Source organism: Tachypleus tridentatus, chromosome 9 (genome assembly GCF_004210375.1).
Source record: "Tachypleus tridentatus isolate NWPU-2018 chromosome 9, ASM421037v1, whole genome shotgun sequence".
Lineage (NCBI taxonomy): Eukaryota > Metazoa > Arthropoda > Merostomata > Xiphosura > Limulidae > Tachypleus > Tachypleus tridentatus.
The window spans coordinates 5,364,975-5,381,873 of NC_134833.1; the positions used below are offsets into that span (position 1 = coordinate 5,364,975).

At 31.1% G+C, this 16,899-nt stretch overlaps 1 protein-coding gene across 1 annotated transcript in view; it reads left to right on the plus strand.

The window, feature by feature from the left end:
- The window catches only part of LOC143224700 (uridine phosphorylase 1-like), a 32,786-nt gene extending 17,236 nt beyond the window's left edge, over positions 1-15,550 (plus strand). The window contains exons 5-8 of the mRNA XM_076452911.1: positions 2,783-2,853; positions 5,166-5,307; positions 9,645-9,791; positions 11,326-15,550. Coding sequence (XP_076309026.1) covers positions 2,783-2,853; positions 5,166-5,307; positions 9,645-9,791; positions 11,326-11,465 — 500 coding nt within the window. The 3' untranslated portion in view covers positions 11,466-15,550. The remainder of the gene's footprint in view (positions 1-2,782; positions 2,854-5,165; positions 5,308-9,644; positions 9,792-11,325) is intronic.
- Positions 15,551-16,899: the final 1,349 nt, after the last annotated feature.

A 16,899-nucleotide genomic window follows, 5' to 3' on the forward strand; every position in this document is an offset into this window, starting at 1 on the left:
ATTATTATCTGATAATGAATACACCAGACTATGTTAACATTATTATGTGATAATAAATAAACCAGACCATGTTAACTTTATTATTATCTGATAATGAATACACCAGACTATGTTAACATTATTATGTGATAATAAATACACCAGACCATGTTAACATTATTATGTGATAATAAATAAACCAGACCATGTTAACATTATTATTGGATAATGAATACACCAGACTATGTTAACATTATCATGTGATAATAAATAAACCAGACCATGTTAACATTATTATTATTGGATAATGAATACACCAGACTATGTTAACATTATTATGTGATAATAAATAAACCAGACCATGTTAACATTATTATGTGATAATAAATAAACCAGACCATGTTAACATTATTATTATTGGATAATGAATACACCAGACCATGTTAACATTATTATCTGATAATCAATATACCAGGCCATGTTAACATTATTATGTGATAATAAATAAACCAGACCATGTTAACATTATTATGTGATAATAAATAAACCAGACCATGTTAACATTATTATTGGATAATGAATACACCAGACTATGTTAACATTATTATGTGATAATAAATAAACCAGACCATGTTAACATTATTATTATTGGATAATGAATACACCAGACTATGTTAACATTATTATGTGATAATAAATAAACCAGACCATGTTAACTTTATTATGTGATAATAAATAAACCAGACCATGTTAACATTATTATTATTGGATAATGAATACACCAGACCATGTTAACATTATTATCTGATAATCAATATACCAGACCATGTTAACATTATTATGTGATAATAAATACACCAGACCATGTTAACATTATTATGTGATAATAAATAAACCAGACCATGTTAACATTATTATTGGATAATGAATACACCAGACTATGTTAACATTATCATGTGATAATAAATAAACCAGACCATGTTAACATTATTATTATTGGATAATGAATACACCAGACTATGTTAACATTATTATGTGATAATAAATAAACCAGACCATGTTAACTTTATTATGTGATAATAAATAAACCAGACCATGTTAACATTATTATTATTGGATAATGAATACACCAGACCATGTTAACATTATTATCTGATAATCAATATACCAGGCCATGTTAACATTATTATGTGATAATAAATAAACCAGACCATGTTAACATTATTATGTGATAATAAATAAACCAGACCATGTTAACTTTATTATGTGATAATGAATACACCAGATCATGTTAACATTATTATGTGATAATAAATACACCAGACCATGTTAACATTATTATTATTGGATAATGAATACACCAGACTATGTTAACATTATTATCTGATAATGAATACACCAGACTATGTTAACATTATTATGTGATAATAAATAAACCAGACAATGATAACTTTACTATTATTGGATAATGAATACACCAGATCATGTTAACATTATTATGTGATAATAAATACACCAGACCATGTTAACATTATTATTATTGGATAATGAATACACCAGACTATGTTAACATTATTATGTGATAATAAATAAACCAGACCATGTTAACATGATTATGTGATAATAAATAAACCAGACCATGTTAACATTATTATCTGATAATCAATACTACAGACCATGTTAACATTATTATTATTGGATAATGAATACACCTGACTATGTTAACATTATTATGTGATAATAAATAAACCAGACCATGTTAACATTATTATTATTGGATAATGAATACACCAGACTATGTTAACATTATTATGTGATAATAAATAAACCAGACCATGTTAACATTATTATTATTGGATAATAAATACACCAGACTATGTTAACATTATTATGTGATAATAAATAAACCAGACCATGTTAACATTATTATTATTGGATAATGAATACACCTGACTATGTTAACATTATTATGTGATAATAAATAAACCAGACCATGTTAACATTATTATTATTGGATAATGAATACACCAGACTATGTTAACATTATTATGTGATAATAAATAAACCAGACCATGTTAACATTATTATTATTGGATAATGAATACACCAGACTATGTTAACATTATTATGTGATAATAAATAAACCAGACCATGTTAACTTTATTATGTGATAATAAATAAACCAGACCATGTTAACATTATTATGTGATAATAAATACACCAGACTATGTTAACATTATTGTGTGATAATAAATAAACCAGACCATGTTAACATTATTATTATTGGATAATGAATACACCAGACTATGTTAACATTATTATGTGATAATAAATAAACCAGACCATGTTAACTTTATTATTATCTGATAATGAATACACCAGACTATGTTAACATTATTATGTGATAATAAATACACCAGACTATGTTAACATTATTATGTGATAATAAATAAACCAGACCATGTTAACATTATTATTATTGGATAATAAATACACCAGACTATGTTAACATTATTATGTGATAATAAATAAACCAGACCATGTTAACATTATTATGTGATAATAAATAAACCAGACCATGTTAACATTATTATGTGATAATAAATAAACCAGACCATGTTAACTTTATTATTATCTGATATTTAGTCTGTGAAACAATCTATTTCGACACTAGTGCTTATTTTGAGGTGCAGTTCAATACGTGATTTTTAAAACCAAATATTGATTTAATAAGTAATTAAACATGTCTAATTGTTAGTATTTGGTTTCTATTTAAGATAATACATGTCTAGTATTTCATTAGGGCTACCAAGTGGCAGTCTTGTCATCACAGAAGAAGTGTTTGATGGGATGATGCGTACTTACCTTGAGTTAGTAAGTGATTGATTCATTGATAGCCACGTTTGTTTTCTTGGTTAACTATTCTCCATTGTTTATACCTCGGTAAGTTTAGACTTGGAAGGTCTAAATATTTCTTGGTAGCATCCATCTTCATAATTTCGTTAATCACGCGTCGGATATTTTTCGTTTTTCATAATTTGACTAGACTGATTTCTCCGATAGGAACTTAGAACAAAGAAATAATTAAAATCACATTTTAATGAGACAAACATCGCTGAAACACAACAGCTAAGAAGATCGGAGTTTTATTACTAAACTTAGCAGCAAGACCAATATTGACGATTCTTGTTCATAAATTGTCTCTCTTTCACTTGACAACAGTACGATTTTTTATTAATTACAAACTTGTTTAATAGAAATAATTAATATTAATACAGTTCACTTGATAAAATATTCGTCAATCTATCCGTTTATCTACACACTTATCTGTCAAAACATTTCTATTCGTCTATTAATACATTAACCTATATATCAACTCACCCATACATTTCTTTATTTGTCCATCAATCAATCTATCTCTTGACACATCTCTAGCTTTCTAAAAATTATTGGAGTTTTGTAAAGGTACTGACACACTAGTTGTTGTTACATTAAACAGTAAGTATTGACACATTAGTTATATTTACATTAAACAGTAAGTATTGACACACTTGTTATCTTTACATTAAACAGTAAGTATTGACACACTGTCATCTTTACATTAAACAGTAAGTATTGACACACTTGTTATCTTTACATTAAACAGTAAGTATTGACACACTAGTTATATTTACATTAAACAGTAAGTATTGACACACTAGTTATCTATACATTAAACAGTAAGTATTGACACACTTGTTATATTTACATTAAACAGTGAGTACTGACACACTAGTTATCTATACATTAAACAGTAAGTATTGACACACTAGTTATCTTTACATTAAACAGTAAGTATTGACACACTAGTTATCCATACATTAAACAGTAAGTATTGACACACTAGTTATCTATACATTAAACAGTAAGTATTGACACACTAGTTATCTTTACATTAAACAGTAAGTATTGACACACTAGTTATCCATACATTAAACAGTAAGTATTGACACACTAGTTATCTATACATTAAACAGTAAGTATTGACACACTAGTTATCTATACATTAAACAGTAAGTATTGACACACTAGTTATCTTTACATTAAACAGTAAGTATTGACACACTAGTTATCTATACATTAAACAGCAAGTATTGATACACTAGTATCTTTACATTAAACAGTAGATATTGACACACTTGTTATCTTTACATTAAACAGTAGATATTGACACACTTGTTATCTTTACATTAAACAGTAAGTATTGACACACTAGTTATCTTTACATTAAACAGTAAGTATTGACACACTAGTTATCTATACATTAAACAGTAAGTATTGACACACTTGTTATCTTTACATTAAACAGTAAGTATTGACACACTAGTTATCTTTACATTAAACAGTAAGTATTGACACACTAGTTATCTATACATTAAACAGCAAGTATTGATACACTAGTATCTTTACATTAAACAGTAGATATTGACACACTTGTTATCTTTACATTAAACAGTAGATATTGACACACTTGTTATCTTTACATTAAACAGTGGATTTGACACACTTGTTATCTTTACATTAAACAGTAAGTATTGACACACTTGTTATCTTTACATTAAACAGTAAGTATTGACACACTAGTTATCTTTACATTAAACAGTAAGTATTGACACACTAGTTATCTTTACATTAAACAGTAGATATTGATACACTTGTATCTTTACATTAAACAGTAGATATTGACACACTTGTTATCTTTACATTAAACAGTGGATTTGACACACTTGTTATCTTTACATTAAACAGTAAGTATTGACACACTTGTTATCTTTACATTAAACAGTAAGTATTGATACACTAGTTATCTTTACATTAAACAGTAAGTATTGACACACTAGTTATCTATACATTAAACAGTAAGTATTGATACACTAGTATCTTTACATTAAACAGTAGATATTGACACTCTTGTTATCTTTACATTAAACAGTAGATATTGACACACTTGTTATCTTTACATTAAACAGTGGATATTGACACACTTGTTATCTTTACATTAAACAGTAAGTACTGACACACTTGCCATATTTACATTAAACAAAATCAAACAACATTAAACACGATAAGTTATCTCTATAACCACATAAATAATTTTTAATGTTTTTGTTTTATTAGTCTATTTATTTGTTTTATTTCTCTTGCAGCATGTTCTTGGTAAAACCATCCAAAGGCCCGCCATTTTGGACCCTCATCTTGCGCATGAGCTAAAGTCAGTAGCTGACGAAAAACTCACTAAGTACAAAACTGTCTTAGGGAAAACCATGTGCACGTACGACTTTTACGAAGGTGAGATTTTGAGACGAACTTTGTTTTATTTCAGTTAATTTAAAAACCAATAAAATAATGAAGTATACACTTTATTCTAATTTATTAAACACTGTTTTGTTTCCAAACACAGATGAATATGGAACAGAATTCTTCATTGGTACTAGTTACTAAGTTAGCTGGGTGTGTTGGTCAACTTTTAACTTTCTGGTTCAGATTCGACTGCTGACATTCTGGTTTAAACTGGATTACTAATCTTCTGGTTTAGGCTCAACTATTAGCCTTTTGGTTAATACCAAGTATTAATCTTATAGTTCAGACTGAACTGTTCACCTTTTGGTTTAAAATCAACTGTTACTTTCGGTTTAGAGTTTGTTGTCACTTTTCTGGGTTGAAGGTAATTCAACGATAAATCTAAAGGCTTATAATGTTAAGCCTACAGACTTCACTCTCACAGTACAAACAACTCATTCTGTATCTTATGCAGAACAACCGTAAGCTGCTTCAAACACAGTTTTTACAAGTTGATGCTTTATTTCTGTTTAAAATTCGGAAGTTTCATTAAGCTTTAACTTCTGATTGTAAGTATTACTTGTTAAAAGGGCCCGGCATGGCCAAGCGTGTTAAGGCGTTCGACTCATAATCCGAGGGTCGCGGGTTCGAACCCCGGTCGCACCAAACATGCCCGCCATTTCAGCCGTGGGGGGCGTTATAACGTGACAGTCAATCCCACTATTCGTTGGTAAAAGAGTAGCTCAAGAGTTGGGGTGGGTGGTGATGACTAGCTGCCTTCCTTCTAGTCTTACACTGCTAAATTAGGGACGACTTGCGCAGATAGCCCTCGTGTAGCTTTGCGCAAAATTCAAAACAAATAAACAATCATTTTTAAAAGTGGCAACGTCTTCAAAGTGGAATTAATTTCCTCTAAAGTGGACGCCTGTAAAGGTCACCTGTTTCAATCACTCGCACCATAATACAATACAAGTAGCGTGTGGTCAGTCAGTTAATCTGTCGGTAGACCCTAAACTGAAGTCACATAAAGGATAATTAACGTTGCAACTTGTATTGTCGTGACGTAATTAAAACGTTCACGTGCCGTGGATCATGATAAGAACTCTGCACTCTGTAGTCTACAACATAGAACGAAGAAGAAAGGTCCACCTTTCGATCGGATTATAAGGGTTTCTATCTCAGTTTTATCAAGGTTTTTTGAACCTACGTGTTTTTAACACATCATGAATATACTGACCCCAACGACGTAACTTCAGGGTTTCTATCTCAGTTTTATCAAGGTTTTTTGAACCTACGTGTTTTTAACACATCATGAATATACTGACCACAACGACGTAACTTCAGGGTTTCTATCTCAGTTTTATCAAGGTTTTTTGAACCTACGTGTTTTTAACATATCATGAATATACTGACCACAACGATGTAACTTCAGCAGTACTGAGTAAAAATCTCATTCATCTGTTTCGCTCTTCAAAAAAAAAATCTAATACAGTGGTTCCCAGGGGGTGCGAGATAGCGTTCCAGGGGGTGCGAGATAAAATTTGTTTTGGCCACCTTCACCTTTATTCTTAAATAAATAATTACTGTGAGGGGTGCGAGAACATATCAAATTTCTTTTATGGGTGCGGGGCATAAAAAATGTTGGGAACCACTGATCTAATACAAGTGATATATCAACACCGGAAGCGATAAACCCTGGTGTCAGTAACAGACACTAATACATCCAGTCCATTAACTTTAACTCTCATAAATGACTATCTTCTGATCTCGACCAATGATTATCTTGGCGAATTCCTATGGTTACAGTTGTTATCTGATACATTCTTTAATGATAGTATGTATCATCACCGTCTGTTATAAAACGTTGCTAGGGTAAAGCTTTGACCTCTACCGGTCAAATCTGTCAGAGGTCTTAGTGCCTTCTTCCTGTCATCAGTCCTTCTCTTATCACGTTTTAAACTAATGTTGCCGTGAGAATTAATAAACTATGTGGAATCTGACTTTAGACCACTAGCGCCCTCTAACCGTTACTCGGCACATATCTTTGAAAATTGAAAGAATTCTGAAGTAAACTTATCACACTAAACTATAAACAGACATAGTAGAACCTGAGTCATTTAATAAAGTTTATTAAAACATGCCTACATACATATTTTTGTTAACATATCTCTATAAATATAGTTTTCTTAGACATGTCTGTAAATATAGGTTTCTTATAATGTCTCCACAAACACAGTTTTCTTAAGATAGTTTGTAAACATAGTTTTCTTAAGTCGTCTAAAGGAAAATATTACATTTATTTTTATTTATTCTTCGAGAGTCTTTAAGTTTATTAATTTAGTTTTAGTAAACTGAATAACGTTGTTAAATATGAGAACTAATCTTCCTGTGACCCTAAATGTTTCACCTTTACATTAAAAATGTGCCACTACATACATTACAACTTCATCATGTGAGACAAAAGTCTTAAAATAAAGTAATAAAAAAATAACTCAAAGTCCGCTTTCAGAAAGCCTCGGGTTAAAGAGTTTTATGTGTCTGAATCTCTATATAGGTCATACTCAAGTTTCGTGTCATTTCTTACCAATCATCAAACAACACAATTCACAACTTTCTCAAATGTGTAGAGATGGACAACAAGAAACAGTACTGTAACTCATTATTACCAAATAACAATACCATAACTTGTTCAACACCAACAGTACTGTAACTCATTATTACCAAATAACAATACCATAACTTGTTCAACACAAACAGTACTGTAACTCATTATTACCAAATAACAATACCATAACTTGTTCAACACAAACAGTACTGTAACTCATTATTACCAAATAACAATACCATAACTTGTTCAACACCAACAGTACTGTAACTCATTATTACCAAATAACAATACCATAACTTGTTCAACACAAACAGTACTGTAACTCATTATTACCAAATAACAATACCATAACTTGTTCAACACAAACAGTACTGTAACTCATTATTACCAAATAACAATACCATAACTTGTTCAACACAAACAGTACTGTAACTCATTATTACCAAATAACAATACCATAACTTGTTCAACACCAACAGTACTGTAACTCATTATTACCAAATAACAATACCATAACTTGTTCAACACAAACAGTACTGTAACTCATTATTACCAAATAATAATATCATAACTTGTTCAACACAAACAGTACTGTAACTCATTATTACCAAATAACAATACCATAACTTGTTCAACACAAACAGTACTGTAACTCATTATTACCAAATAACAATACCATAACTTGTTCAACACCAACAGTACTGTAACTCATTATTACCAAATAACAATACCATAACTTGTTCAACACAAACAGTACTGTAACTCATTATTACCAAATAACAATACCATAACTTGTTCAACACCAACAGTACTGTAACTCATTATTACCAAATAACAATACCATAACTTGTTCAACACCAACAGTACTGTAACTCATTATTACCAAATAACAATACCATAACTTGTTCAACACAAACAAACAACACTATAACTGGTTAAAACTAAGAAAAAATATTATATAAGGTCCACACCAAGTAACATTATTATATCTGGTTAATATCAAGTAAAAATATTATAACAAGATACACTATTTTTTATCTTATCTCGATAATCCAACAAGTAACTTTCTCTATATTATGTAGAGGGATTAGTTTGAGTGCTGTACCCGGTACCCAGAGTTCTCTATATTATGCAGAGGGATTAGTTTGAGTGCTGTACCCGGTACCCACAGTTCTCTATATCATGTAGAGGGATTAGTTTGAATGCTGTACCGGTACCCAGAGTTCTCTATATTATGTAGAGGGATTAGTTTGAGTGCTGTACCCGGTATCCAGAGTTATCTATATTATGTAGAGGGATTAGTTTGAGTGCTGTACCCGGTACCTAGAGTTCTCTATGTCATGTAGAGGGATTAGTTTGAGTGCTGTACCCGGTACCCAGAGTTCTCTATATTATGTAGAGGGATTAGTTTGAGTGTTGTACCCGGTATCCAGAGTTCTCTATGTCATGTAGAGGGATTAGTTTGAGTGCTGTACCCGGTATCCAGAGTTATCTATATTATGTAGAGGGACTAGTTTGAGTGCTGTACCCGGTACCCAGAGTTCTCTATATTATGTAGAGGGATTAGTTTGAGTGCTGTACCCGGTATCCAGTGTAAACGAGACAACTATGACGTATGTTTGTTGAACACAAAACAACAATATTAAACATTTCAATTATTTCTATAATTTCTACATTTTAAACATGAAAGTGACCTCTCTTTCTTTCATGTACCTGTAATTTCTTGTCTTCTCGACAGGTCAAGGCCGTCTAGATGGCGCCTTCTGTCATTTTGAGGAAGAAAACAAGATAGAATATCTTCAGCACTTAGAAGAACAAGGTATTGTAAATATGGAAATGGAATCCCTGGCTTTTGCTGCAATGTGTAACTACGCTGGCATCAAAGGTAATAAATAGTTCATGAAAATATTACTATTTGCTCTTTATCCCCACCTGCAAATGTTATTTCAAACGTAATGGTTTCAATGAATTATTACTAATTATTTCATAGACACACTAGCAAGATATGTTTTTCAAACGCAACAGTTTATATGAATAATCAATGTTTATTCAATGTAATTATTTCTTTAGTAGTACTAGTGTATTTATTCTTTTATTAGTACCAAATGTATTTATTTTTTATTAGTACCAAGTGTATTTATTCTTTTATTAGTACCTAGTGTAATAATTCCTTTATCACTACCTAGTGTAATTATCTCTTTATCAATAACAAGTGTAATTATTCCTTTACCAACAACTAGTGTAATAATTCCTTTATCACCACCTAGTGTAATTATTCCTTTACCAACAACTAGTGTAATAATTCCTTTATCACCACCTAGTGTAATTATTTCTTTATCAATAACAAGTGTAATTATTCCTTTACCAATAACTAGTATAATAATTCCTTTATCACTACCTAGTGTAATTATCTCTTTATCAATAACAAGTGTAATTATTCCTTTACCAACAACTAGTGTAATAATTCCTTTATCACCACCTAGTGTAATTATTTCTTTATCAATAACAAGTGTAATTATTCCTTTACCAATAACTAGTGTAATAATTCCTTTATCACTACCTAGTGTAATTATCTCTTTATCAATAACAAGTGTAATTATTCCTTTACCAACAACTAGTGTAATAATTCCTTTATCACCACCTAGTGTAATTATTCCTTTACCAACAACTAGTGTAATAATTCCTTTATCACCACCAAGTGTAATTATTACTTTACCAACAACTAGTGTAATAATTCCTTTATCACCACCTAGTGTAATTATTTCTTTATCAATAACCAGTGCAATTATTTCTTTATCAGTACCTGGTGTAATTATTCCTTTCTTCGTATCTAGTGTAATTATTTCTTTACCAACAACTAGTGTAATTATTCCTTTATTAGTACCAAGTGTATTTATTCTTTTATTAGTACCTAGTGTAATTATTGTTTTATTAGTACCAAGTATTATTATTTCTTCATTTGTACTTAGTGTAATAATTCCTTTATCATTACCTAGTGTAATTGTTCTTTTATTAGTACCTAGTGTCATTATTTCTTTATCAATACCTTGAGTAGTTATTTGTTTATTAGTACCTAGTGTAATTGTTCTTTTATTAGTACGTAGTATAGTAATTCCTTTATCAATAACTAGTGTAATTATTCCTTTACCACTACTTAGTATAATTATTCATTTATAAATAACTTGTGTAATTATTCCTTTATTAGTAAAACGTTAAACGTAAGTGCAATATATGTGACGGACGTTTTTCTACGTGATTTTTATGTTTTCGTGTTTTGATATAATAAAACGTTAAGATCATGTAAACTATGTATATATTAATTCTATCTTCTCAAGTGATATCCGATAAGATGTTTCCATGGTGACCACGTGCACACATCTAAAATGAGCTCTATTATTTATTTTTCTTTTGATTTACAGGTGCAGTAATTTGTGTGACGTTGCTAAATCGTCTCCATGGTGACCAGGTGAATGTTGCTAGAGATATTTTGGAAGAGTGGCAGCACCGACCACAAGAACTGGTTGCAGAGTTCATAAAGAAAAAACTTGGACTAGAGTAGCGTGTAACAACGTAGAGTAAACAGAGATGAAGACAGTTTGTTTTACATAACGTATTACCTAATTTATTACTCTATGTCGTTTGTAAAGTCTGCTTCCAGCCACAACACAATCAAACCGTCATGTAGAATCTAGTCTATGTTTCAGACACAGAACACCCCTATTTCACATGTTCAGGGGTGCTACTGTGTCCCCAGCACCCTTCGTTCCTTCAAACAGTCTAGTCTCTACTCCCAACACGTACATTATTTCACATCCATGAGGGTGCCGCTAGGTTATTCATACAGAGTTTACTTTAGTCCTGACTCGGCACTTCCGTATTTCACTTCAAGGCAAAGAGTGTTACTGCGTCCCTAGTTTATTCATATGGAGTTTGATTTAGTCCTGACACAGAAGGAGTAGGTAATTTAGGTGTTTTCCTAGTTGATGTTTCGATTTACATAGTTACTGATGTGTTTTATTTATATACCACTGATAAAGAGAAATTAATAGGTGTTATGTAATAGCCAACATGGTGACGATTTTTTTTGTCAACACTCATGAAACTTGGATGACCTTCGAGATTGGACCTTTTCTGTTTACACAGCTTCCTTCTTAATTTTAAAAGTTCGCCATAACATAAGAACAGATGAATATTTCAGATGGTTTAGCCCACTTGTGTGTTTACTGTTTTGTTTTTCCAGTGTTTGTTGAGTACCATATCTTATAAACAAACCTTGTACACTTGATGTCCGTTTGTTTGAAAAACTGAAATGAACATAAGAATTGGGTTGTGATATATTTTTTTTTTTAGTTTTAAGTTGTGATATCTTTGTTTTCAAGTTTTTGGGTTGTGATATCTTTGTTTTCAAGTTTTTGGGTTGTGATACCTTTGTTTTCAAGATTTAAGTTGTGATATCTTTGTTTTCAAGTTTTAAGTTGTGATATATTTGTTTTCAAGTTTTAAGTTGTGATATCTTTGTTTTCAAGTTTTAAGTTGTGATATCTTTGTTTTCAAGATTTAAGTTGTGATATCTTTGTTTTCAAGTTTTAAGTTGTGATATATTTGTTTTCAAGTTTTAAGTTGTGATATCTTTGTTTTCAAGTTTTAAGTTGTGATATCTTTGTTTTCAAGTTTTAAGTTGTGATATCTTTGTTTTCAAGTTTTAAGTTATGATATCTTTGTTTTCAAGTTTTAAGTTGTGGTATCCTTGTTTTCAAGTTTTAAGTTGTGATATCTTTGTTTTCAAGTTTTTGGGTTGTGGTATCTTTGTTTTCAAGATTTAAGTTGTGATATCTTTGTTTTCAAGTTTTAAGTTGTGATATATTTGTTTTCAAGTTTTAAGTTGTGATATCTTTGTTTTCAAGTTTTAAGTTGTGATATCTTTGTTTTCAAGTTTTAAGTTGTGATATCTTTGTTTTCAAGTTTTAAGTTATGATATCTTTGTTTTCAAGTTTTAAGTTGTGGTATCCTTGTTTTCAAGTTTTAAGTTGTGATATCTTTGTTTTCAAGTTTTTGGGTTGTGGTATCTTTGTTTTCAACTTTTAAGTTGTGATATCCTTGTTTTCAACTTTTAAGTTGTGATATCTTTGTTTTCAAGTTTTAAGTTGTGGTATCTTTGTTTTCAACTTTTAAGTTGTGATATCCTTGTTTTCAACTTTTAAGTTGTGATATCCTTGTTTTCAACTTTTAAGTTGTGATATCTTTGTTTTCAACTTTTAAGTTGTGATATCTTTGTTTTCAACTTTTAAGTTGTTCTCGCTGACAGTTTAAGTTTTGAAAACGTTTGACATTTTGGACAAATTTATTGACAAGTTTAAATTCAAATTCGATATCTTCCTGAGTAAATTTGGAAAAGAATGAGTTTTATTCTACGCAGAACACAGATCGTGGACAACTTAATGAATGAAATATAAAATATTTCAACAGTTATCGAAACATCAACATGATATAACTTAAACAACGTTTCATTAACTCAATGTTTGTCAACTCTATTTCGTCTCACATTTTAAGGGGCCTTCTCTCTTTTCCCTTTTTGTCTTGTCCTAAAGGACTTCCTATTTTTGTTCATTGGGCTCATATCCTGAAGGATTATTTTGCCGTATCTAATGTCCTAAGAAGTACCTTGTCTTCTCCGTTTGGTTTCTTCTAAAGAACTGTCTGTCTTCGATGGAATTTCTAATTCTTATATACACGTTTTCTCACAATATCATCAAAGCAATAGAACTAATTTAAATCTAGAGACCCTGGTATATGGGACAATAATTTTAGTGGCAGCAGTATATGCAGATAATGTGATGAATTAATACCTGGGATGAATCGTGATATGACTGAAATATGACATTCAGACTTGAAGTGAAACGTTTCTTTAGAATTATAGACGGACTTTTATATGACTGGAACATGACATTCAGACTTGAAGTGAAACGTTTCTTTAGAATTATAGACGGACTTTTATATGACTGGAACATGACATTCAGACTTGAAGTGAAACGTTTCTTTAGAATTATAGACGGACTTTTATATGACTGGAACATGACATTTAGACTTGAAGTGAAACGTTTCTTTAGAATTATAGACGGACTTTTATATGACTGGAATATGGCATTCAGACTTGAAGTGAAACGTTTCTTTAGAATTATAGACGGACTTTTCTCTACGTTAAAATACTTTTATTTGCTCTAAAGGCTTCTATTTGTAAGGTAGGGAAAAGTCCGTCTATAATCCTACATATTACATATTAATATACCTACAATACATATTACATATTAATATACCTACCTTAGTCTTAAATAATAATGAAACGTTTCATGAACAGGTGATTAAAAACCGATTAATGATATGTCTGCCGATAACGCATTCCTTAATAAAGAACCTCAACAGTAAAACCTATCAATCTTCGTTTTATATTTAACAAAGAAGCATACCTCTATTTCTGTTTTAGTTAAATCTAGTGGACTCGAATTTGGCTTGCCAGGACGATAGACCAGTGCTAATACGGTAATTAGGAAGGACTATTACATTTATTAATTTTTTGTTAGTATCTTTCAAGCCCAAAGCTGTACGGTGAGCTATCTTTGCCCTGTCCGCCACGGGTATCAAACCAGAATTATAACGTTGTAAACACAACAGATTTATCGCTGAGTCTTTGAGGGGTATGCTAGTGGCACAGAACATGTGTGTGAAATTTGTACACACAAAATATTGTTTAGATAATAGCATTACGTAGTTAGCATAAATATGATTGTGGAAAAGCTTTTATAACGATGGTATTGAATACCGTTGTTATAACATCTGTATATGATATAAATCACTCCTTCAGTTGTTATTTTGAAATCTACCACTAAAACAAATCCGCCATCATCAAATATCTGAATACAACATCAGTTATTTAATTCTTGCTTCAAGCTTAACACAAAGAGTTGAAAATAAACAAATCAAAAAGTAAATTATTAAACTAATATTTCACCATCAGTACGGGAGAAGACCCCACCCCGCACTTCGGTTGTTACCTCCCTCCTAGTTCCTGCGCCCCTGGATTTATATTTGTTGAAGAGAGTGGCTGAGAGTTTAGTTCCGTTGTTGTTGTTGAACAAAATTCATTGTCTATTTTTAAAGTGTATGCCGCTGTGATTCGTATTTTAAAGTTTCGTGTCTATACCGCTGTGATTCGTGTGGGAACTTAACTTGTGAGGTGGTTGTTTGGAAGGACCCTAATTTGATATTTGGATTTTATCTTATCGGTAACTGTGCTCGCGCTGCAGTTTCTAAAAGTGACGCTTGTGCCACGAAGAGTTAAACTCGTCTTTGGTGTTATAGAAAACAAAATATGATAAAAATGTTTTATTTTTAAAGACAAAATCTGAGAAAACTTTAAAGATTATGTGGTGTTTAATATGTTGATACTTTCATGAAATCAATGATCTAGTAATGAAGTCAGAAGTCACGTGATAACATAGAGATTTTCACGTCTAACTTCCTGCCTTTAGTTTATAATTTTGTGAATTGGAAAACGTTTGTAAGCGAGAACAATAGATAAGTACAGAAAGGTACGGAATCTTCAAATTATGGAAATCGAGATGATTACCATGGTAATTACAAGCTATTTATTATGATTACGGAACTTCAAATTATGGAAATCGAGATGATTACCATGGTAATTACAAGCTATTTATTATTTTCCTAAACTCCGTTTGCTATCGTATTTAAAGCATTGTCTGTGATATGGTTTTTTTGTTATTATTTCTTTATTTAAATTATAATAATATATGTATCGTTGTTTGTGGAAGGGATATTTATGGAACCTTTATTTGTAGAATTTGAAGAGCTGACTTTAGGACAAGTGAATAAAATATATTCTATTTAATCACGTTAAAAACTTCATCTTGTAATGCCTGTTGATGAATTAACTCATAATGAAGAGGTGTGACAGAATAATCTGTTTATGGAAACCACTTCTGAAAATACAGATTAATAACATATTAACCTCAATAAACAAATAATGTTGACACCCAGAACTTTAAACCTTTTTGTGGTTGAAACATTATGTACATGTTACAGACTGTCAAAGTTTCTAATATTGTGTCACAAACTCTCAAAGTTCCCAATGTTGTGTCCCAAACTGTTAAGGGTTTTAATCTTGTCACAGACTGTCATAGCTCCTATTGTTGTGTCACAGACTATCAAAGTTTCAAATGTTGTGTCACAAATCATTTTTAACACCCAAATCACCAAAACAATTGACAATTATAACCAATATAAAGAAGTGAAGGAAAGGAATATGTCAGAATTACATTTTAACATTTAAAGTTAGTCGCTTTTGTGAAGTTCATTAAACATACCTTTTCGATGCTCGTGAACGATATTCATACCTTAAGATCATAATGATGGGTTCAGATTGGAGATTCAGAATTTTCTAGACGGCGATAACCCTTATTTCTACTTAATGACATTGGGAAACAAAGGAATATGGATCAACTTGAAAAACCAGGACCATTCAGAAAGAGACCTGTAGTAAGTCATACCTAAATGTGGCATGGAAAGTGCGGCGTTTTGAAGGAAGTGAAAATCCATGAATACGAAGGTTGGTGGCTAAAGCCATATATGTGTCTAGGATAACAGTATGCAACAAGGCCGAAGGATATAATCTCATTAAAATAGGGCTTCCAGTCATAACATCAATTTTTGCATATCTCCAGTAGTTGAAGAAAGAAACATATTCATGCTGTTTCATATGAAGAAGTTAGTGTGCATTACTGGTGTATGTTTGTTTTTGCTTTGAATTTCGCGCAAAGCTACACGAGGGCTATCTGCAGTGTACGACTGGAGGGAAGACAGCTACTCATCACCACCAACTGCTAACTCTTGGGCTACTCTTTCACCAACAAACAGTGGGATTGACCGTCACATTATAACGCTCCGACTGCTTAAAGGGTGAGCATGTTTGGTGCGAGGGT